Here is a 24,042-nt window from a genome sequence, read left to right as displayed (position 1 = left end):
GACCAGAAGGAACTGTTGTGTCTCATTAAACTTATTAATTATCAAATGCAGATGACCAGCTTTTATACTTTAAAGAAAGGAAGAAATGAGTATTCAGTATCTCCTCTGTTTACTCTGCAGAACTATGAGGCACGGATTGATGCTCTTCAAAAGCAGGTAGAAGAACAGAGTATGACCATGTCCATGTACTCCTCATATACCCCAGAGGACTTCACACACGACGAAGACATATTTGGTGAGTTATCAATGTTTATCGTCTTTCTTTCATTGGTCCCACACTAACCAAAGTAGTTACTACTGTGTGTTTGATGAATAGATGAATAGTATGATTGGCTGTGTTTGAAAAATATTGTAGCCATGACTGTTTGTGAAGTTTTGTCATACTGTGTGTAGGAAGGGATATGAAATTAACAGTGAGAATAGTCATTGCTGAGGCAGTGTATGAGATGTAGCGGAATTAACTATAGCACATATGCTTTCACCTGACATAACTGGGCCACTCACAACTTAAACACTATTTTGTAGTTACATGGAATTCAGTGAGCCTTAGTTTTGAGATGGGAATGAGTCATGGTGGTTAGAATGACCCTCCAATCTGATTGCAGTTGTCCATCAACCGAGCTAAAAAAGGTTAGGGATCATTGTCAGGTTAGAGTAAGCTTGCTGATGTCAGAATTTGTGACACTGAGTCTTGTTTGGCTGTGTGAAGGATTATGTGGCTGTCTACTAGAGTATTTTTTTAATTTGAGTCCTATGACAGGTTTATTGTGATACTTAACTGTATTTCTTCCACTATCTACAACCTTTTTGCTACATCATTAATCTATATCTGTAAGGTTTTTCTTTACCATTTAGTTGCAGTATTAACTTCTCAAAAATTGACCAGTAAGTCTTAAGTTAATTTTGTTCTTTTTATTATATTGTTCATCAGAATGGACCATAAATAATTTTGCCCATTGTATAATAATAAATGGCAGTATGGCTTGTCACTAGCTTTCACCATCTTTTTATGCTGTTTTCATATATGATGGTGGTAGGTGGGGGCACTCACCATCCATTCACTCAACGTAGTGCTGCTCACGGGTGGATGTCCTTTCCTCCCTTCTTTCCTTCCTTCCTCTTCTGTCTTTCTTTCCTTCATTCTCTCCTCTTTCTTCTATCTACGGGTGACTGTACGTTGAGTGACAAGCCAAATGGTTTCCTGCACACTAGGAAACCATTTACTACAATGGGTGGTAACCATATAACCAAATTATGGTGCCTGGTGGTTTAGTGGGTAATTAAGGCGCTCCAGTTGGATTGAGCCTGTGTGGGTTTATATCCAAGGGATGGTTGGGGTTAATTGCTTATGTCATGCCACTCAGGGATGTGTGAGGCTGGTCACTCTCATATTAAATGTCAGGACCAACTTGACTAGCCTTGGGCTCCTATGCTTCTCATGGAGCAACACAGGAGTAGATAGTGATGATGATGATGATTCATGTATGATTTCAGGTTTTCATTATATCCAGTGAGTGAGAATCTGAATTTGACAAATGTTTTGCTGATAGGTAATGTATTGAATTTATCATAGATATAACAGCACATCAGGAAGTATATTATAATCAAGGACATTGTTTAAATACAGTATGCCTGGATATCACCTTAGCAGTGTTAGTTAGATTTGCCAGTAAGTGTCAGGACATTATAGCAGATGTTGTGAACCTGCATCGTCTGTTACCCACCTTAAGCATGGCAGTCTATTTTCTCAGCAAGTTTATGAAGGCTTAGTGACACACAGGGCTGCATCACATTTTTTTGAAATTCTGCTGATGCTGGTATAATAACAGCTCTCATGATAGACTGCTCACTTGACTTTAAACAGTCAGCCTAATACAGTATATACTATTAAAGTTGAGTCTTCACAGATGGCATCCTTTCATTTGGCAAATGCTTCATGCTAATTAGAGGCTTAATGACAGTGGACTTTATATTTGCGATGTTATAACTTTTTTTTTTTTTTTTTTTTTTTTTTTTACATACAGGACAAAATCAGTTATCTTGCCTAATTTTGTTTTATTATACAGAAGGGCATAGTAGATGGTTATGTGCTTTATTACATGCTAGTATATGTGTGTATAAATTTTTAAAAAGTGTTAAGTGTTTTCATATTGGAACCAGTGATTTGCAAAACTTGAATGTAGGTGGAGTCACCATTTTCATAGCTACCTGTGAGAACTCTACTTTGTTCGTAAGGTCTTTTTCTTTTTGCATACCTCTTCTGAAATTCTTTGACTTTAAAGCTGCATAGAAAGGACTGTACCAGATTCAGCTGTGATTTGATGTCATGTGATCTTTCCTCTAGAAGTACATGTACACTGATGCCTGGGTTAACCTCATTCTGTGTTGTTGAGTCTCGCATGTTTTCCCCTCCAGCCCACAGCTCCTGCCATGCTGTTGGGATATGCCTTTCAGGGCACCAATAGCTTTCCTGTTTATTACCTTGCTCAGTTGCTTTATTGATGAGGTAGATTTATTTATTTATTTTTTATTATTATAACTGAGCACCAATCTTAGTTTTTGTATTAGTTGATTCCTTGGTTGCAGTGGTGTTGCTTAACCAGTTTTTGTCATCATTTTGTTTTTACTAAATCATTGCTTCATTCTTCATTCATAGATTATTTCGTTTCATAGAAGGGTTAGTATACAAAACTCACTCATATTATTTGGAATGTGTGTTCAGTTTTCAATTTTTCATCAGAATCTCTGTGTAATGAAAGAAAAGATAATATCCAGAGGAGTCTAAATGCCCAAATTCATGCCAGTGACAGTAGCCCTCACCAAGAGGTTCTTATCAGTAGTACTGAAAATTCATCAAATTTCTTGCTTCACATCTTAGTAAGTGGAAGATCAAAAGATTTTACTCAGTAATTTTGACTTGCATTTATGTATACCTGTGACAGAGAATGTTATCATCATTTTGGGTGTCTTATTGAGTCAGCAGTTAGGTTTAGAATTTCAGTTAATTTGTTCCCACTTTATTCATCGCAGTTTATTAATGACTTTACAAATTATGTACTTTTGTCAGGAACTAGTAATTGAAGACTAGATAAATCCGGAAGTGAGACTTGCTATCCTCTTTTAACATCACATAATTTTCACAAGATGTAGTACTAAATACTGCACTGTATCAAGTTTGCAGCTCAGCTACAATAGCAAACATCATGATAATCAGCGATAAGCCAATCTGGAAAGAAAAGAAAATTAGAATAGATAGTTTTGTATGTATCATACTGTGTTGAAGTAACAGGACCATACTAGCAAATCCATCAAGAGCACTTAATATTTATTGATTATGTACAGTATTTAAGTTTCACTTATTTATCACATGCCATTAGTTAAATAAGAATTTTTGCTTTCTTTAAATTCTCATTTTTCTTTATGAAATTATTTGAATGAACCTGCATGAGCCCTACGTGCTTCAGAAAGTTGATGATGTGGGGTAGAGTGCAGAGACCCTGTGGCTGCTAGTGTGATGGCTGGCGGAGCTCAGTACTGTGTCATGAAACCCCTGCTGTGTCATGGCTAACTCACCCACCCTCCCTACTAGTAAACTTCCCTATCATCCCTTGTTGCTTTATGACGAGAAATAAGTTTATGCTTTTTATTAATGATATCCTAAAAATGTCTTCCCCCTTTCACTTTACAAGATGATTCCTGAAAATCTGATGAATAAATTTTAATCCCATTGTTTAAATTAAAAAATAAACTTTTCTTCCATTAAGAGCTTCTGTACTTTTCATTATGGAAAATATATGACTTATGAATATGTACTTATTTTTAGTGTCACAGTGATGCAGTTGCTTTTCGTTATAGAATTTTAACCTCATTAGCCAGACTAAATAGCCATGAACTAATTTTCTCTGAGCAATAGAAAATAGTATTAAATCTGCATCTCTATGGCAGTTGTTGCTTTTACTGTAGCTCTTGTGCATTTAATGAGTATCAGTAACCAATTGATACACTACATAGAAGGAATTCAACTTGTAAATGATGTTCTATAGAAATCAGATAGATGATATTATAGATTTTATAATGTTTTGTGATGCTGTTAGATAAACCTTGATATGACTATGGTAGTCTTGTCTTACATACTTTGACTTTGCATTGTACATCTGTTACACAAGTTAAGTTGGCTCTTGATGGTTGCTCGTTGGTCCCTTCAAAAGAAGAAGAGGCTGGGGTGGCTAATGCTTTGTGTTGATGTTTCAGTAAACCCCTTGTTTGACGCAGAGTGCAACTGGTCGGAACGGGAGTATGCCCTAGCCTCTTGGGCTTTCCGCAAGTGGAAGCACCACCAATTCACATCTCTACGTGATGACCTGTGGGGCAATGCTATCTTCCTCAAAGAAGCCAATGCTATATCTGTGGAACTGAAGAAGAAGGTCAGCGTGACAGCATTTTTTTAGTAGTTAGAAAAACCAGATGTATACAGTAGATTCTCAAGTTAAGACATCATTTGGTGCTAAAAAAACCTCGTGAAATTTAAGTCATCCAGATTTAAATGGACTTTTTATAGTGAAAAATAAGTTGGTGCTAAAGGTGATGACAAAACAAATAGATAAAATAATTTTTTCTTTTTCTGCATAATTATCTCTTCTTATGCCCTCCTTTGAACATGAAAACAGTCCAAACAAAATTATAGTATACCATTTCCACTATCTTCCTGTCAGTATGCGGGTATTACAATAGGGTCTCTGTACAACACAAGATGGATTACTGAGAGCCTTATGCTGAATCAAGTTCATGCTAAAACGTGACATATATTTACATGTAATATAGGAGGTTAGGTTCTTAGAGCCCGGTATTTTTCCTAATATATATATATATAAAGTTCGGTTATTATCAGTATTTCTGCCTTTGATGCCTGCTGCAGTGTGTTTACGTGAGATCTTGCTGACTGGACATCTGAGTGCATCCTGACCTAACCTAACCATGAGGTTTTACCCCAAGCTCCCCCATAATTTCATCCACCTAAAATTGCCCCTAAGCCTAACTGTGAAAGCCCCCAATACCAACCAGCAAAAATTTCAAATAATCAACCTGTGAAAAATCATCACCCAGCATCACTGTGGTTTTGTGGACAGAAACGAAACAACCCTAGATGCATTTTGAATTCCAAACACTAGCCTCAGCCCATTGAAAATCGCAAGTTTGTAGTAGAAAATTGCAACTTGGTAGATATTTGATGTGCTGTTGAATATCAGTTTGTCCAAATTTAATCACACAAAAATTTGAGAATCTACTGTACTGACGTAACAAGAATGAGTCAAGAATGACTCCTTGCTTTGTTCAAGCTCCACCTTATTACTTTCCCAGTGTAGTGAGTTGTTTTGTTTCTCTTTACACTAGATGTTGCTGATTTGCATTTTAACATATCCAGGATTATAAAAAGTGGACAAATGTCAGAGTTACAAATACTGGTTCTCTAAACAAAGGAGCGAATGGACAGTGGGTGAATTTGTAATTGTTCTTGCTGACTGTGATGATTGCAGATTACAGTGGACTGATTCTGCAAGCAGTAGGTGAAAGAAAAGTTGTGTAGTGATGCACTGGGTGGTGTATTTAACCCCTTTGTGGCCGCCAGCGTCAAATGACGTTTTATCATAGTGTGGCCGCCGGCATCATTTGAGTGTGGCCTATAAAAAACGGTGAAGTTTTTGGGAATTAAATGAACATTTTGAATATCTTGAGACTGATCTACACTACACTCCTATAAACCCTATCAATCAGTTCAGAGTCTGCAGCTTTCTATTTTTTCACTCGTGGCCATGCCTAAGCAAGCACAACTGCACTCGTTACCTCGACCCAGATGAAAATGTCATTCTTTCTCCTCCCTTGCGAAACACACACAACCACCCTTTTTATGATTATGAATAAATATTGTACAGGCATAAATAAAAAAGACATGATAATAAGAGAAAAATACATATTTGCTTTGGTATATTTACCTATTTGTTTAGGTTTGTCTTACTGGTTTGGATCATTCGATGCAGAGCGACTTGTTGAAAACTGTTAAAACATTTGGGAAGTGAACGAACATCTGGAACATGAGACTGACCTTCACTTCACGCTCTTGCACCTCATTTGTCAGTTCAGCACGTGCTAGCATGATGAGTGTATGTACGATTTTTTTGCTCATGGCCATGCCTAAACACACATAGTTATGCCCATTGCCTTGACCCAGGCAAAAAATATCATCTTTCTCCTCCCATGCAAAATACACACAACCACCCTATTTATGATTATAAATAAATACCGGGATAAACAGAAAAGACATGAAATAAAAGAAAAATACAATTTCGTTTGGTATCTTTACCTTTTTTCAGGTTTGTTGTGCTGTTTTGGATCATTTTACATATCTTTGCCATTCACAAGCATTACAGGAAAGTTTTCAGTGTTCATGCGATGCTTTCGTGGGTGAAAAAGCCTCCCTTCCCCTCCCACTAATCAGCTTGTGTGAGGTGTGAATGGAAGTTTTTCTCGCATTTCAATCTTCACTGTCCAGCTTGTACACTCAAGGGATGACGTACATCTTATTTAGGGGTAAAAATAGAAACTCTCACATCCCTTTTCCAACAGACTTCATCACTCGGACTACAAAAATGTTGATACTACCATAATCACAATAAACACTGAAAAATGCAAAATAAATTCATAATATTTCTATTTAATTTCAAACCTCGCGTGTTATGTACTGAAAAACTTCAAAATACACATATCTAGCTATTTCACACCATTTCAGCACCACTGACAATGTTTTTTGGTAAAAAAACAAAAACACACATTTTGTGTGATGTTGCACCACTGCAGTCATAGATATAAATTAGCCTAGATGCTGCATGACACTACTTTCAATGTGTCTGCAAGACCGCCATCTTGGAATGGTCAAGCAGATGATGTTCTGTTCCTGACAATAGGCAAAGTTTACCACTGTTTACCTAGAAGTGCCGCAACACTGCTGTTTTAGGAGTGTTGAAAGCGTCGTAATATATTATGGTGGCACTGATAGCACGAGCGGCTCAACTGTCTGGTTATGCAAGCGTTCCTCAGCTACTTCCCTGTCCCCCAAAAGGAGGATGGTGGGTTGCAGGAGACGGGACTCTTAAGCCTGCAGCCCACCGAGTTCACGTTTCAGATGAACCAGGAACTACAGCCACCACCACCACCACCACAACAACACAGCCACCACCATGACAACCACCACCACAACCACAACAACAGCCATCACTATAACAACCACCACTACCACCACCACAACAACCACCACCACCACAACAACAACCACATTAGCAACAGTGACCACCACAATAACCACCACCACAACAATCACCACTACAGAAACAACCACCACCACAAAAACAACCACTAGCACAAAAAAAAACACCACCACAAAAACCACCACCACAAAAACAACCACCACCACAACAGCCATCACCACAATGACTATCACCACAACAACGATCACCACAACAACCACCACCACCACAACCACCACCACAACACTAACAACCACAACAACCACCACCATCACCACAGCAACAGTGACAATAACAACAACAATAACAACAGCAACAAACACAACAACAACCTGTGGCATACCGAGGGGGGGGGCTATGCAGCCATGGCACCCCCCTTTTGCAATATATATATATATATATATATATATGGAGCCTCTGTGGTACAGTGGTAGAGTGTGTGTTTCGTACACGGGTGGGGCAGGGTTCGCGCCCCGCCAGGGTAATAAACTTTGGGAGGGTTCACCCGACCACATACTGCATTGGCGGACACAAAGGGTGCTGTGGTTGAACCAGTGTCGCTTACTATAAAGTATGCTTGCACCCAGTCAGCTTGCGCGGGCCGATTACACTTGGTTCACAGACTACACACACATCCAAAGCCACTCCAACACTACAATTACACTTACAAGCACTTCTCACCCTACATACAATCTCTGCTAGACAGCCTAAGCCACATTGTAGAGATACATTGGCTGTATCGTCCCGACTTCGGTCAGGATAGGCCGGTCCTGCAGTGGATACTCAAACGGCTGATGATGATGATGATGATGGTATATATATATATATATATATATATATATATGCAGTATATATATATATATATATGGGTCTGGTTAGTACTTGGATGGGTGACCGCCTGGGAACACCAGATGCTGTTGGCATAACGTTCTCCCTACGTATCAAGTGGGGTTGGTGGAGGATTAGTGCCCCTCCCTGTAGAACAATTAACTCTAAGCCCTTGGCCACCCCATTTGGGATACATGGCATCTGGCAATGAATGAATGAAATATATATATAAACATTAAAATAATACATTTCCAGATTACTTAAATTCCCCCTACGTACATATGCTGACAACAAAAATAGTTTTAAAATCCAGCTTACATAATGATTACCTGAATAAACTGCTTCTGTATTATACTCAGTGTATCTCAGAAATGACAGTTTTCTGATTTTACCCACTTGTTGCTCTGAGACCTTCTTATCAGCCTCATCTGTCTCAACTGAATTTTCAGGAAGAAAATTATGTTGGATATGTCATGTTTTAACTCTTTGTAATTGTGGCTTATACAGTGATAAAATTATCATAATTTTTTAAATGTTATTGTTATTAGTTTATTACAGTTGTAAAATTGTTTGATCGAATTGTGAGCGTTTGAATTTTAGTAGTGTAAGGTTATTGGAGAGATTGAATTATTATTCAGTGGCACAGAGTACTTAAAAATGACTTTAGAATATGCTATTTTAATGTCGTATGCCCATTCTATATGGCCTCAAAATAATCGTAAAATTGACCAAAATGCAAAATTTTCTCTGGGGTGGGGCTAACAGTTCCCCCCCGAACCCCTTAGCTGTACAGGCTCACTGTGCTCACCAAAGTCATGGGCTGCACAGTTGAAAAGATTAAAAAAAAGCCCCTGCCTCCCCTTTTCAACTTTCTGGGTATGCCACTGACAACAACAACCACCTCCATGACATCAGCAGTAACCACCACCATAGGAACCACCACCACCACAACAATATCCACCACCACAACAACAAAAATAACAACAACAGCAACAGCAACCACAACAACCACCATCACCATCATGACACCATCCACCACTACTACCATCACAGTAACCACCACCACCACCATCACCACAACACCCACCAGCACGACAATAACCAGTGCCACCACAACAACAGCCACCACCACAACAGCAACCACCACCACAACAAGAGCAACATTCATTTCCATAGTCTGAATTCACTCTAAAACAAGCGCCTCTATCACATGCTTGACCACTCCAAGATGGCAGCCACGCAGACACATTGCCGCTTTACTAAAGAATGGGCAATGCTGCATCTAGGCTTATATATATCTGTGATTGCAATACCTACGTGTGACCAGTATCAGCTGCCTAACTTTATGCAACTTCTGCATTCGATTGCATGCCGCAAGATGGGTCTAGGAAGCTGAAATTTGCACTGCCAGGTGCATCTGAACTTCCTCTTCAATATGGCAAGAAAAAAAAAAAATCCCTCACTCCCTCAATCCATCATCCAATCCTACATTGCCCCATGAGGAGCGTAGGAGCCCGGGGCTAGGCAGTTGGTCCCGACATTTAAGTTGAGAGTGACCAGCCTCACTCATCCATGAGTGGCATTACATGAGCAGTCAACCCCAACCATCCCTTGGATATAAACCTTCACCGGCTCAGTTCGATTGGAGCACAATAATTACCTACTAAACCACCAGTCGCCAAAATTTGGGTATATGGTTACCACCCAGCGTAGTAAATGGTTTCCTGGTGTACAGGAAACCATTTGGCTTGTCACTCAGTGTAGAGTCACCCACGGGCAAAAGGAAGAGGAAAGAGTTAAGGAAAGAAAGACAGAAGAGAGTGTAAAGTCACCCATAGGCAGAAGGACAAGGAAAGAATGAAGGAAAGAAAGACAGAAGAGGATGAAAGGAAAGAAGGAGGGAGGAGAGGAAAGGGCAGACACCCAACAGCAGCACTACATCAAGTGAGTGGATGGTGAGTGCTCCCACCTACCACAAAAAAAAAAAAAATAATAATAATAATAATAATATTTTTTGAAACTTCAAAAAGTGGCTGTGGGGTTGGCCTGTTGGGCCTGACAAATTCCATGTGGTCGGCCACGGAGGGGTTAATAGTTCCATCTTATGTGCTTTTCATTACAGGCATACCATGGTTTAACAATGTAATTGATTAGGTAAAACCCCATCTTTAAGTGGGGTATCGTATATAGGGGTACTTTTAACATGTAAAGTAATAGGGAGCATTTACCAGCCTTGGGTTTTCCCCCCAAACCAAGTCCAAAACCCACCCAAATGAACCCAAAAACAAGTTTAGCAGCTGTAAAAGAAGCTGACCTAAGCTTAGCACCTGTAAATAACTTGCTAAAACCAACAGTCTGAAACTCATCAAATATAAGTCTGGAAAAAATCAAGCTTAGTAAACTGTACCCAAAAATGACAATGTTCACCCCACCTATGACTAAAACACATTAATCTAAGTCTAAAAACAGTTTATAAAGTAACCTAAATACAAAATTTTAGTCTAAAATATTATCCAGATTGGTACAAAAAATCAAAACCTATCACTAAACTGGGGTTTGGCCATTGTTAGGTGGGGTATGGTGGTATTTTTACCCCCATTGTTAAGCCAGGGTATTGCATCTAGGGATATCGTATATCGAGGTATTACTAAATTTGTTTCTGAATCATGTCTGATCTGATCTCTTAGGTGGAAATTAATGATGATGATAATAATATTGTTTAAGAGCAGATTGAAGCTGTGTTAATGAATGTTAATCATCATCGTCATCATCATCGTCATTACTGTATCATCATCATCATCATCACCACTATTGTCATCATCATCATCATCATCATCACCACCATTGTTGTCATCATTATCATCATCATTACTGTATCATCATCATCATCATCATTATCATAGCATCATCATTGTCATCATTATCATTGTCATCATTATCATCATCATCATTATCATCGTCATTATCATTCTAAAGCCAATCCTCACCTAAAAGATAAGGAAAAATGTATATACAGTAATTGAGAAGGTTTTGTGTGTGTGTGTGTGTGTGTGTGTGTGTGTGTGTGTGTGTGCGTGTGTATGTGTGTATTTACTTAATTGTGATATACAGGGAATGAGCTACGCTCGTGGGGTCCCGTTACTGTTTCTCAGTAAGTCAGATTTAGCTTTAAACTTGTTTAAGTTTTTAGACTGGATGATCTCTTTGTCCAGGCTGTTCCACAGGTCTATACATCTATAAGGAAAACTATATTTCTTGACATCTTTCAAGCAGCTTGGCTTCTTCAATTTCATTCCGTGTCCTCTTGTTACTCTCTTATCCCATAAAAACAGATCTTCTTTGTCAATTTTATATACGCCCATCATGGTCCTGAACACTGCAATCATGTCGCCTCTCTTTCTTCTTTCTGCTAAGGAAGGCAAATCCAGCTTTTCCAGCCTCTCTCTGTACAACAGATCTACCAGACTGGGGACCATCTTGGTTGCTGTTCTTTGTATTCTCTCAGTCTTGTTTATATCTTTCTTTTTGTGTGGGGACCACACTACTGCTGCTTACTCTAACCTGGGGTGAATCATGGCCAATATCAATTTCTTCATCATCTCATCCATATAATGAAAAGCTACTCTTATATTAGTCAGGAGTTTATACGTCTCTCTAACTGTCTTGTTAATGTGTTTTTCAGGTGACAAACTGTCCTGGACCAGCACTCCCAAATCTTTCTCTTCTCTCGCTTTTATGATTGGTTCATTACCCATCAAATAATTCAGTGATGGCCTCATGGTACTTTTTCCCATTTCCAAAATTTTACATTTTTTTGCATTGAATTTCATTTCCCACATCTGGCTCCATTTGTGTATCCTATTCAGATTCTCCTGCAGCATTTTACAATCCCCCTCAAGCTCTACCTTCCTTAAGATCTTTGCATCATCAGCAAACAGACTTGCATAACTGTTCACTCCATCTGCCATATCATTTATGCAAATCAGGAACATCACTGGCACCAACACCGAGCCCTGTGGGACTCCACTTGTTACTTCCCTCCATCCAGACATCCTATCCTTTATTACTCCTCATTTGTCTGTCCCTCAAAAAGTCTCATCCATTCCAGGAGGTTCCCCTTCAGTCCTCTTATATGCTCTAGTTTCCACATTAGTCTCGTATGGGGTACCTTGTCGAAGGCCTTCTCCAAATCTAAATACACGCAATCCACCCAACCATCTCTCTCCTGAAGCACGTCAATTGCCCTTGAGTAAAAACTCAACAAGTTGGAAACATATGACCTTCCACTTCTGAATCCAAACTGACTATCAGCCAAAATATTCATCTCTTCCAGATATTTTACCCATTTATCTTTCAGAATTCTCTCGCACAATTTTGTGACCATGCTGGTTAGAAACACTGGTCTGTAATTCAGGGGTTCTTCCCTGTTTCCTCCTTTATAAATTGGTACCACATTTGCCCTCTTCCATTCTTGAGGCACTTTCCCCTCTTCCAGAGAACACACAGTTAAACTGTGAATCTTATCCTCCAGTTGTTCTCTGCATTCCTTCAGTACCCAGTTAGAGATTCCACCTGGTAGTGGGGCTTTCCTTACATATTGAGTTTCCAGTAATTTATATACTTCCTGTACTTCCACCTTTATATCTTTTATCACTACTTTCTAGTCACTCCCTCTCCTTCCACAAACTCCTTTTCATTAGTGAAAACTGATGGGAAACATTTGTTCATTATTTCTGCTTGCATTGCCGCATCCTTATAGACCTCTCCTTCTACTTTCAGTTTGGTGATTCCTTCCTTTTGTTTCAATTTGCCATTGACAAATCTATAAAACAGTTTGGGTTCATCCTTACATTTGTCGATTAAACCTTTTTCAAAATTCCTTTCTTCCTCTCTACGTATTCTTGTGTATTCATTTCTAGTTCTCTCCTTCAGCTTGCATTCATGTCCTCTTGTTCTTCTGTAATCTTTCACAAAGAGGTCCTCTCTGTCCACACTTTCTATTCCTCTTACTCCTCTGAACATCGCAATCAAAGCTCCCCTCTCTCGTCTCTCTCTCTCTGGGTTGGCAATTTCAACTTTTCTAATTTCTTTTCCTAAGACAACTTCCTCAAGCTTGGTGTCAGTTTTGTGGCTGTCTTTTGTATTCTTTCTAGTGGTATGCTTTTTAAAGTGTGGTGACCATATCACTGCTGCATATTCCAGTCTCAGCCTTATCTTGGTTACTGTTAACTTTCTTAGCATCTCTTCATCCATATAATTAAATGCCACTCTCATGTTGGTCAATAGCCCATAAGTTCCTCCAGTAATACTGTTTATATGTTTCTCTGGCAATAGGTTTTCCTGTATAGTCACGCCAAGGTCCTTTTCTTCTTTTGCCTTCATTATTTCATCTCCCATCTTTTACCCATACCTTGGTCTCTTATCACTGACACCCACCTTTGTAAGTTGGTACCACATTGGCCCTCTTCCAATCCCAAGGCACTTTCCCTTCCTCCAGAGAACACACAATTAAACTGTGAATCTTATCTGCCAGTTGTTCTCTGCATTCCTTTAGTATCTAGTTAGAGATCCCGTCAGGCCCTGGGGCCTTCTTAAATCTTGAATTGCCAGTAGTTTACATACTTTCTGCACTTCCACTTTTATATCTTTTAACGTTACTTTTCTAGTTACTCCCTCCCCTCGACAAAATCACTTTCCTTAGTGAAAACCAATTGGAAACTGTGTGTGTGTGTGTGTGTGTATGTGTGAATATGCATGTGTGCATGCATATGTGTGCACATGTGTGCATATGAGAGAGAGAGAGAGAGAGAGAGAGATTAAATGTAGCGTATCTCCCTACCCAACAGGTTCAGTTCCAGTTCACACTTTTGACGGACACCCTGTACTCCCCACTTCCAACGGACTTTCTACCATTATTGGAGGATGAGGATGAGGAGGAGAATGAGGGTGAGGGTGATGAGGATCGGCCTATCCCACGAACCATTGTGGCTGTTGAGGTTCAGGACACCAAGAACGGAGCCACACACTACTGGACCCTCGAGAAACTCAGGTACGTTAGCTCCTTCAGTCTGACATTTTTTTTTTTTTACAGTTACAGTACTCTTGTTGCTACCACTAGAGAACTTATATTCTTCTTAAGGGAGACATGTTGCAGTGAAGATTTTCATGAAGGGTATGTCAAACCTTTCCAGTTTAAAAAGTCTCTCCAAAGCTGAATATAATCATCTGGAGATAGCATGAAAATACATGACTGGATAGAAGAGGTAACAAAAAAGTAGTTTTGATTGTGTGGCATTGTGACATAGAATAGGTAAAGAAAAAAAATAGTTTTGATTGTGTGGCATTATGGCAAGGTCCTCGGTACAGAATTGTTTGGTAGACTTGGATGAAGTGGAAATGAGATCAGAATCAGTGAACCTAAGTCCTGGACAGTATGCTGAGTTGGCAAGGAATAAAGGTGGTCAGGGATTACTGAGTTTGCTGTTGTGATGCAGAAGGTGGTGGATACAGATAATATAAAGCTTGTTCAATATTGCTTAAAAATACAGATATAAGGCAACTGTACATGATATCTGTTTGTCAGTTGTTTGATTGCTCTGTATACATGTGGAACATTATCAGCTACATTACTTCCAGGCCTAATACTTATGATAAATATTTCACCATAGTCAGATGTTATCTGTATTGTTGAGATTTTTTGTGTTCCTTATGTCTGATGTACAGATTTTCACACTTATTTTAATGTGTGTTTGTTCTTAGTAGTGTTGTCCATGTCTGTCTGTTTAGTTTTCTTATGGCTGTCATTGTGTTGGTTCCCTGGCTACCGCATCTGGTCCTAGTAAGTTCAGTATTCTTCAGTGCTCTTCCATTATGAAGAATACTTTTAGTCCAAGTTTTTCCATTAGTGGAAGAAGAGTAAAGAGAAAGACAGTACTTGGTAATTACTCTGTTTTTAATGTAAAACAAGTATCTAGATTTATACCTTCTTAATTCCCTGTTCTTAAAACTGGCAATTTATAGTTCACACATAAGATGTAGTTAGTGCAGGTATTTAGCAGTTTCATGAAAATGATAGTGCTTTGTGTGAATATTGTGCATTTGTGTAATAGAAAAGTGGAATAATTTGTCTTCACACATTGTCAGTTTTACTAACAGGCCATCCCTAGTTGAATAGCAGAATAAAAATTTGTTTAGCAAATACATATATTACAGTAGTTAACTTATAACTTACTTGTTAGTTTGATTAATTGTAATATTAGTACAAACTGATAGACATTTCCCATGTATTGTAGACAAAGTTTGTTTTGTGTATTATTTGTTGGATGATACACAAGTAATCTCTATGCCATATTGGTAAGTAAATATTTTATTTATCAATAGATTTAGTAATAAAGAGAAGACTTGATTTATACCAAACAGCAAGCATACACAGACAATGGTAAGTAGAAAGTTGTCCTTTTGGAATATAGTTCTTTTGTAGTTCCAAACTTTGTCTACAATTCTGGCAATTCTGATTAGAATACAGACTAAAGTACCTCAGTGCAGGATGTCATGGTATTAAAGAAAAGAAAGAGAGAGAAAGAGGAAATAAGTCACATTCCAACTAGACATCCTCCATATAGTCCCATAGCATTAAAGCAGGACCACTTTCTGTGGCCACAACTTGTAGACACCGTTTGGAGCTGATGCGTCAGACGTACAACTCTGATGCCTCTCCGTGCTCGCCTCCACCCTCCCCGCCGGAACTGGAGTGCCGGGGAGATGAGGACGCTCACACCTGCATCCCTGGCTGCAACCAGGCCCGGCTCTCTCTCTCCCAGTTCCTGCCCTCCAGACTCACCTCCCGCATGTTAGTCCCAGTCTGGCTTTAGATACACAAAAGCACTTTAAGAACACTTACTTCTCATATCATTATCTTTCGAAAGGCAAGGGAGCACTTAATTTTTAATTTAATTTCCACTTCATATTGACAAACCACTTTATTTATTTATTTATTTATTTTTTGTACTTTATTTCCCCCTCAAAGCAAGGAAATGCCTAGCTCCACATAACTTTTTTTTTCCCCCCCCCCAAAGCAAAGAGGAAAAAAAGACAAAGACTTTTTTTTATATATTTGAAGTAATTATATCTTCCATAATTGTATCTAAGAGAAGGAAGTGCTCTTATGATAATTTGTGCATCTTGACCCTGGCCTTGATACAACCAGTGTAATGTGCAGTGTCTGCAGGCACCATATCTGCCACTCTGTTGTGTATTGCGCTTTAGTTGTTGCCATATGTTAAAATTTTTGATGTGATATTGCAGTGAGCCACATGTATGATATGCTTGTAAAAATGTTGAAATCTTGATAAAAGATAAGTGCAGTATCAGCATGATGATAAATATTTTTTTTTGTCAGATTATTGTATGAAATTGTCTCTATTGCCTGTCTTTGCTGTAATGTAGTTTTATTTTTATTTATTTATTTATTTTTATATTATTTTGAAATTTATCATATAAAGGGTTACTTATACATTATATTGGAAATTACTTTGTTTGAGGGCTTCTTAATATATACCATACCATCATGTTGCCTATAGCTCATATAAGTTCTGACTTGATTCTATAAGTCTGCATGATGTCTGGCTGGAACCTAAGAAAGGCATGCACTGTTTCCAGTATGCAAAACACAAAATCCAGTGTCATCATTTCTTATGATGGGTTCATAGTGTGAGGACAGATAGACTAATGAGCCATGAATATCAGTTTAGATAATGTAGATTCACCCTCCCAGTGATGTAGGCCACATCCTTTGGCTGCCATGACAGCATACAGGTGTCTCATGCTGGCCAGACTGAAAGGATGGATGTGCTGTGCACTGACCTTGCTGCTTCATATAAATGAAAATTGTACGTAAGCATGTAGGATGAATTATTTTCTCCATCACAATTTGCCATAGTGTCCGAGTGGTTAGCATTGCTGAGTGTGGAAGTATTGGCCAATTAGCACCAGCGTTTGAATCCTGGTGCATGCAGCTGGTGTCACTTGACTAATGTGTCCATCCCCCCATTATGGATAGGTAGGTAAAATCAGCACCCAAGGAAAAACCTAGGGGAGGAAGCTGTGATAACTGGCCTTATATACCAGGATATTGAGTGAAAAACCCACCACAGGCCTCATGGCATCTGTCCCAATCTTTACCTTTTACCTTTACAATACAGTATGTTGCCTTTTATTTGGCCTCCAATTTTATAATGTTATGATAGGTAATCAAGTTCTTTGTGATAAGAAATGAAGTACAATAATGAATAACTGTATTTTGGTGGTGAAGTAGAGTAGCTAGCGGGAAGTGCCCCCCCCCCTCACCAAAAAAAAAAAAAAAATGATGCATTTTTGGAAAAGGGTCACTTGTGGGGAATGGCAGTGATGTTGCAAGGTGTAGGGTGGTTGCCAGGGTAGCACACAGGTGCCTACCCAGTTCGAACATACAATTCACTGCACTTGATAAGTAGGTAAATGAATGTTATCTTAAGCTAAAGAAATATTTCCCAATTGACTTCTGTCTCTTCCTTCCTTATCTTTCTGATAGAGTCCGGATTCCAGGGGCTTGAATGATGAGTGAATGGAAGCATGGCCCATTGGATTGGGCAGACTTGGGCTTTCTGAATGTTGCTACTCCTCACTCTGTCCTAGGCTGGGAAAGGAGGTCCGGATGATGATGATGATGATTGTATCTAGCTGTTACTGTTTTCGCTGATTTCATGCTAATCCTTGTAGACTGTTGCCCATAGACTCTAGCAAATTTACCTAACCCAACCCAACCTGATTGGACTGAACCAGCTTAGTCTAATCAAGTTCACCAAGCCAAATCAACTCAGACCAAGTCAGACCAAACCACCAAACCAAACCATATCACTGAACCAAACCACCAAGCCAAACCAAACCACCAAGCCAAACCAAACCACCAAACCAAACCAGACCAAACCAAACCAAACCACCAAACCAGGCCAAGTCAAGCCAAGACATACTAAACTGGACCAGACCATACCACACCAAACCAAACTAAACCCCAGCCAAACCATCCAAGCCAAACCAAAACCCCAACTAGACTAAACCAGACCTAATCAGGGTAAAGAAAAATACCGTAAACTAAACTTCTACAAGCTAAACTAAGCTAAACTAGACCAGACTAACTTGGCCTGTTTTGAAGTATGTCCAGTTTAGGGTAATTCTTAGGTTAGAAAGATGCATGGAAATAATGAGAGACTGGAAAATTGTCAGGGAAACAAAAATGGAAAACGGTTGCCATATTAAAAGAGGAAAATCTAGAAAGCAATCAAGAAGAAGAAGAAGAAGACAAGTCAGACTATACTATAATGCATTTTTGGTACTTAAGACAAAAAAGGTGTTCAACAGAAAAATGCTTTGTACATAAGGCAACAAAAAAGTATTCCTCTCATAAGTAGGTGACTGTAAGGCTAGAAAGTTATGGGGAGTGAGGATTTGTTGATCTTGTTTTTGTTGTTATTTTTATTCTTGCCCTTGATGTAGTTGTTGCACCTTCCTCATCTTGATACTAACCTAGTGGACTGCAGGAAACCAGACACCAGCTGGGTGCATACAGAGATTTTTTCTTGAGGTATGCTAAATAAATTGACCCATGTTCTGAGGTGCATGAGGTGAATTGAAATGGGATAATGGATGTAAAGCAGATTTTAGCTTAGGTCTGTGACTGAAATTTCACATTATGACACTAATATTGCAGTATAGGCAACCTGACTGTAATTGAATGTTTCTGCTAATGCAGTTAAAGTAAAGAATATATATATATATATATATATATATATATATATATATATTATTTTCATTACAGTATTATCATAGCCAAAGTCAGTGTGTCCTATGATGACGTTTAACTAAGTATTTCCTTCCTGCGTCCAGATGATGTTTTTTCAACTTATGATAAAACTTTCATACTGAAGGGTTTAATGAAGGCTATCTGTGACCTCTCAGGTTTGAAAAATAAACTATTCTAGGCTAAATAAAATTATATAGAGAAAACTAGAATATAGCAAAATTAAAAATATATGTCATCAGAGTGAAGATGTTACATGACAGCAGATACTGAGTCAGTTGGATAAGTGTCCTTAGAACATTATAAGTAGGACTGTGCTTTGAACTGTGTAGTGATTTTGTTCCACATCTCTGACAGTGTTCAGCTGATGACAAGAGTGCCAGCAGAGATATATGCATCTCTTTGTTTTAATCAGTTAATGAAACCATGCTACACTATTTGCATGTTTTTATGTTATGATAAATGCTTTGTAGACCACATCTGTTTATGTTATATAGCTATAGCTATGAACTGTTCAGTATTTGTTCAGGTGCGAATTGTTTATTCTGTCCTTGCCACCACATATACATGCACAGGCTGGCATTAATTCAGTACTATAATTGGTATATGTGTAATGGATTGTTTCATGTGCCTCATTGCACTTTATTTAAGTGTTCCAGCCACTCCCAAAATCTAAGCAAATGTATTGTCTGTCATCGGTTTGTTAAAGCGCAGCAGCTAGAAAATAATGACTAAATGTGAACATGATTGTTTTTGGGGGTGTGCAGAGAAGGAATGTAGTGCGAGGAAATGTGACCCTCGCACAGGTGAAGAGTGCTGTGAGGCGGCTGAAAAATGGGAAAGCAGCTGGAGTTGATGAGGTGTATGCAGAGATGATTAAGTGCACTGGAGTTGGAATGACGTGCTTGTTGGAGATATGTAAGAAGGCATGGATGAGTGAAACTGTGTCAGCAGAGTGGAAAAAGGCTGTGGTTGTATCTGTGTACAAAAATAAAGGTGAGCAAAGTGAGTGCAAGAATGATCGTGGCATAAGTTTATTGAGTGTGGTAGGGAAGGTATATGGAAGAATTACTATAGAGAAAGTAAGAGAGATATCAGAAGTCCTAGTGAGTGATGAACAGGGTGGCTTTGGAAGTGGCAGAGGATGTGTGGATCATACATTTACAGTGAGACAGTGGACAAGGCTTGTGAGAAGGACTATAAGGTGTTTATGGCATTCATGGATCTGGAAAAAGCATACAACAAGTAGACTGAGAACGATTGTGGAAGGTTTTGTGCATGTACGTTGTAGATGGTAAGCTGCTAGGTGCTGTCAAGAGTTTTTATGATGGTAGTGAAGCATGTGTAAGGGTTAATTGGGATGTAAGTGAATGGTTCACGATTGGTATGGGCTTGCGACAAGATTGTGTGATGTCCCCATGGATGTTCAGTGGGTGATGAGAGAAGTAAAAACATGATTAATGGAGAGAGGGATGGCTTTGGTAATGAATGGAGATGGATGGAATATCTCAAACTTGTTGTATGCTGATGATGCAGTACTACTTGCAAATACCGGACAGGAACATGGTAGACTAGTGCAGAGTTTTGCTGATGTCTGTGAGTGTCATGCCTTGAGAGTAAATGTAGAAAAGAGTAAAGTGATGGTTATTGAGAGAGAAGGGGACCCCCAGTGCAATGTTACAGTGAATGGAGAGAGACTGGAATTGGTGAAAGTGTTCAAATAACTAGGTACAGTGATAGATAAGAGAGGAAAATGTGAAAAAGAAGTGGAAAGTAGAGTGACACATGAACGGAAAGTAGCTGGTGCAACGAAGGCCTTGATGAGAAACAGAGGCTTGAGTGTTGCAGCTGCACTGGGCTTACATGAAGGAGTGTTAGTGCCAACTTTAACATGTGGTGTGGCATGAAAATGAAAAGTCAGTGAGTGAGAGCAATGGAGATGGGACTGCTGAGGAATGTATTTTGAGTAGGAAGTGGATAGGATACAAAATAATGTGATACATGAAAGATCACGAGTGAGGAAGTCTGTGGACACCAGAATCAAAGAGTGTATTGAGATGGTAGGTATGGTCATGTGGAGAGGTTGGATAAAAACAGAGTGGTGAAAAAGGTATATCTGAGCGAATTTGAAGGTGAGAGGAGGCTAGGTAGGCCAAGGAGAAGGTGGAGGGATTTGGTGGATGAGTGTGTGAGGAAGAGAGGTATGGAAGTCGGTGAGGCTAAGGGACTGACAAGATACTGAGCTGGCTGGATGAATATTGTGAGAAGTGCATGATCAGAGATTTGGCATCCCTTTTTAACATGACAGTGTCTGGCTTGACTCTATTGGAAACTTTTGTATGAAGCTGCAGAACGTGGTGAATGTTTTTGGCGTATCAGATAGAGCCAGGATTCTGGGGGGGTGAATGGTGAGCGAATGGAAGTGTGGCCCATTGGATTGGGCAAATTTGGGCAGTATGGACATTGCTACTTCTCACCTTGCCCTAAGGTGGGAAAGGAGGTCCGGATGATGATGATATTCTTCACATTGATAGGTAGCTTTAGGCCTCTGGGAGTGCTTGTGTGGTTGCAGAATGTGATGGTTAAATATTTAGGCATGAGGACTCAGTGTGATCTACCTCAGCTAGTGTACTCTTGATTAAGGAAAAGGTTAAAATTTAGTTGCTGGTATACACAAAATGGAATAGTTCCAAATTTCATCAGGTTTTGTGAAGATTTCAGTCATAATATAATGTCCACTGGGTTCTTATTATAATTACAGGAATAGTTAGGTATGGAAACCTGTATTTAAAGATTTTTCAGTTTGGTTTAAAACTCCATGATGCTAGATAGCACTGCAAAATTTCTGATTCTCTATCCATGGTGTTACCTAATAATAGTGATGTTCCAATGTAGGTTCTGGAACCTATTACCTTGTACCTATGTACAAAATCTGTTGTATTTTATTATAAAATATCTCATATTCAAGTGTATGTTTAATTGTCTGTAATATGGGATACATTATTAATTTATTAGTGATGTACTTAATGACTTTTATGGAAGGTTAAGCTTGCAGAGAGCAGAAAGGAAAAGCAAAATTGTATGTTTGTACAAAACAGGCAACAGAAAGGATTATGGAAGAAGCAAGAGGACTGTTAGTTTATTGAGCAGTACTTGATAGGGTGAAGGAGTCTGTGGAGAAAAGTTGGGTAGAGAAGAACACATTGGTTAATTGAGAACATAGGCCCTCTAGCTAATGAGCTAAATGGCCCACACACTCCATCAATGCACAGATCCACCTGGATTTTCCCTGGTGCCTTGGCTGCTCAGTCTTCCCTTGGGAGAACAGCAGCATTCATAAACAGTATGGATGGAATATGTTGTAGAGAAACTTGTGGGCACTTCAAAATGAAAATAGCTAAGCGTTATATGAGTTGTTGTTGCTATTATGACCCATGGCACAACTGTACATGAATCCAGTGGACTGGAAACTAGTGTTGTACAGTGTTTCATTCTTCTTTGGGGGGATAGGGAGGGAGAGGGGGTAGATTTGAATAGTTGGACAGCAGAGCTATCTAGTTGTATCATTTCCACCTCAGGAAGGCATCCCTCTCGAACACTGGTATGTGAGTACAATATGGCATTACTGAATGAATAAGGGGAAATGCTTAGAGATACTATGGACAGATTCATAGAATGTAATTATGGAGTTCAGCGTGGGGAAATATCCCTAAATATCCATTTTTTTTTTTTTTTTTAATTGGGAGTCCATATTGTATTTTAAAATTTTTCTTATTTTTTTGTGATAGGTGATTGCAGCCATCATCCACATATTTGATGTAGTGCTACCTACTTCACCCTTCACCTTTTTCATTCTTTTTCTGCAGCTGCCATTTTCTCTTATTTCTTCCATCCTTCTCATCAGTTACTCGTCTTCCCACCTCAGGTGGCTCTACAATGAGTGACAAGCCTGATGGTTTCCTCTCATCCAGGAAACCATATACAACACAGGATGGTAACCATATAACCAGATAATGGGGTGATGTGAAGCCTACTATAGAGCCCTGTTAACTGGGTGGAGAGTTGAAAATGCAAAATCAGTTTGGGAACCAAACAATCACACTCTTCCCCACACCTGGCTGTGGTGAGGTGCTGTGTGCCACAGAGGAACATCAGTTCACTGCATGGAATTCCCCAGTGAGGATGGTTTCCTGCTTGCAGTTGATGGGTCTGCTCAGCCAAACATGGTTACTCAACAGGAACAATAAACAATAATAGTGGTGAAATATGGCTTGCACCACTGTATGTGAACAGGTTATGGTAGTAAAGAAGGCCATTCTTCTTTAGCACAAGTTACAGATCAAGAATTTCACTGAAACTTTAAATGTAATGTACCTAGCAGTTTAGAAATTTCATGAAACTTGATTGAATGCTGTGAGTATTTGATGCATTTGAGATTTCACTCTGTAGTTCTTCTGGACAGATATGCTGGAATGAAATCTGTCCCTGACCACTGTGTACAGGGATGTGCACATTTTTGCAAGTATGGAACAACAGCTCGCTTATAAAGCCTCACATCCCATATAGCAAAGCAAACTTAGCAGTCTGTAAAATAAAACATTTTATGTCTTGCTATGTATATCAGAAAATCAAAAGTAAAGGAATAAGCTGGTGTGAGACAATCAGCCCAGTTTAGTTGCACTGCTTTATTTATGGATACAGGCATTACATAAAGTAAACTTAACAAGGCGTGATGTAACCTTGACATCCAGATCCTTTAGCTTTTCCTTCTGTGCCAAGGTTAGGACCAATGGATACCAAGGACAGGACTGCAGTACAGTCAGGGCTTACTATATGACTGCAGTGTTATAAATTGCTACAACAATAGTTCATCTGTTACAGCCTTTTTCTGAATAACATTTAAGAGTTGGGCACAATTCCACAAGAATTATATTTGTAATGGCCACCTCCAAGAATCTCATGCAGTTGTGGTGATGCATGCAAGCCAACAGTCAGCTGTCTGAGCCAACATGGCCACCCAGTATTCTCATGTGCAGGACCCCCCTTTCGGGTTTGTGCAGGCAGTGGCCTTCATGCCAGCCC

The 24,042-nt window shown here is 39.1% G+C and overlaps 1 protein-coding gene across 2 annotated transcripts in view; it reads left to right on the top strand.

The window, feature by feature from the left end:
• unc-104 (kinesin family member unc-104) overlaps positions 1-24,042 on the top strand; it is a 212,168-nt gene that overhangs the window by 122,940 nt on the left and 65,186 nt on the right. The window contains exons 17-20 of one of the 2 annotated variants that reach the window (XM_080281497.1): positions 121-235; positions 4,273-4,424; positions 13,973-14,175; positions 15,796-15,975. In XM_080281497.1, the coding sequence (XP_080137623.1) occupies positions 121-235; positions 4,273-4,424; positions 13,973-14,175; positions 15,796-15,975 (650 nt within the window). Of the gene's footprint in view, positions 1-120; positions 236-4,251; positions 4,425-13,972; positions 14,176-15,795; positions 15,976-24,042 lie in introns of both variants that reach the window. The other variant, XM_080281498.1, reaches the window with a different exon arrangement.

This window comes from Coenobita brevimanus, chromosome 89, assembly GCF_032717465.1.
Source record: "Coenobita brevimanus isolate Jiangsu-jjx chromosome 89, ASM3271746v2, whole genome shotgun sequence".
In the NCBI taxonomy this organism is placed as follows: Eukaryota; Metazoa; Arthropoda; class Malacostraca; order Decapoda; family Coenobitidae; genus Coenobita; species Coenobita brevimanus.
The sequence above is the reverse complement of the archived record's forward strand: the minus strand, read 5'-3'. Positions and strand labels throughout refer to the sequence as shown.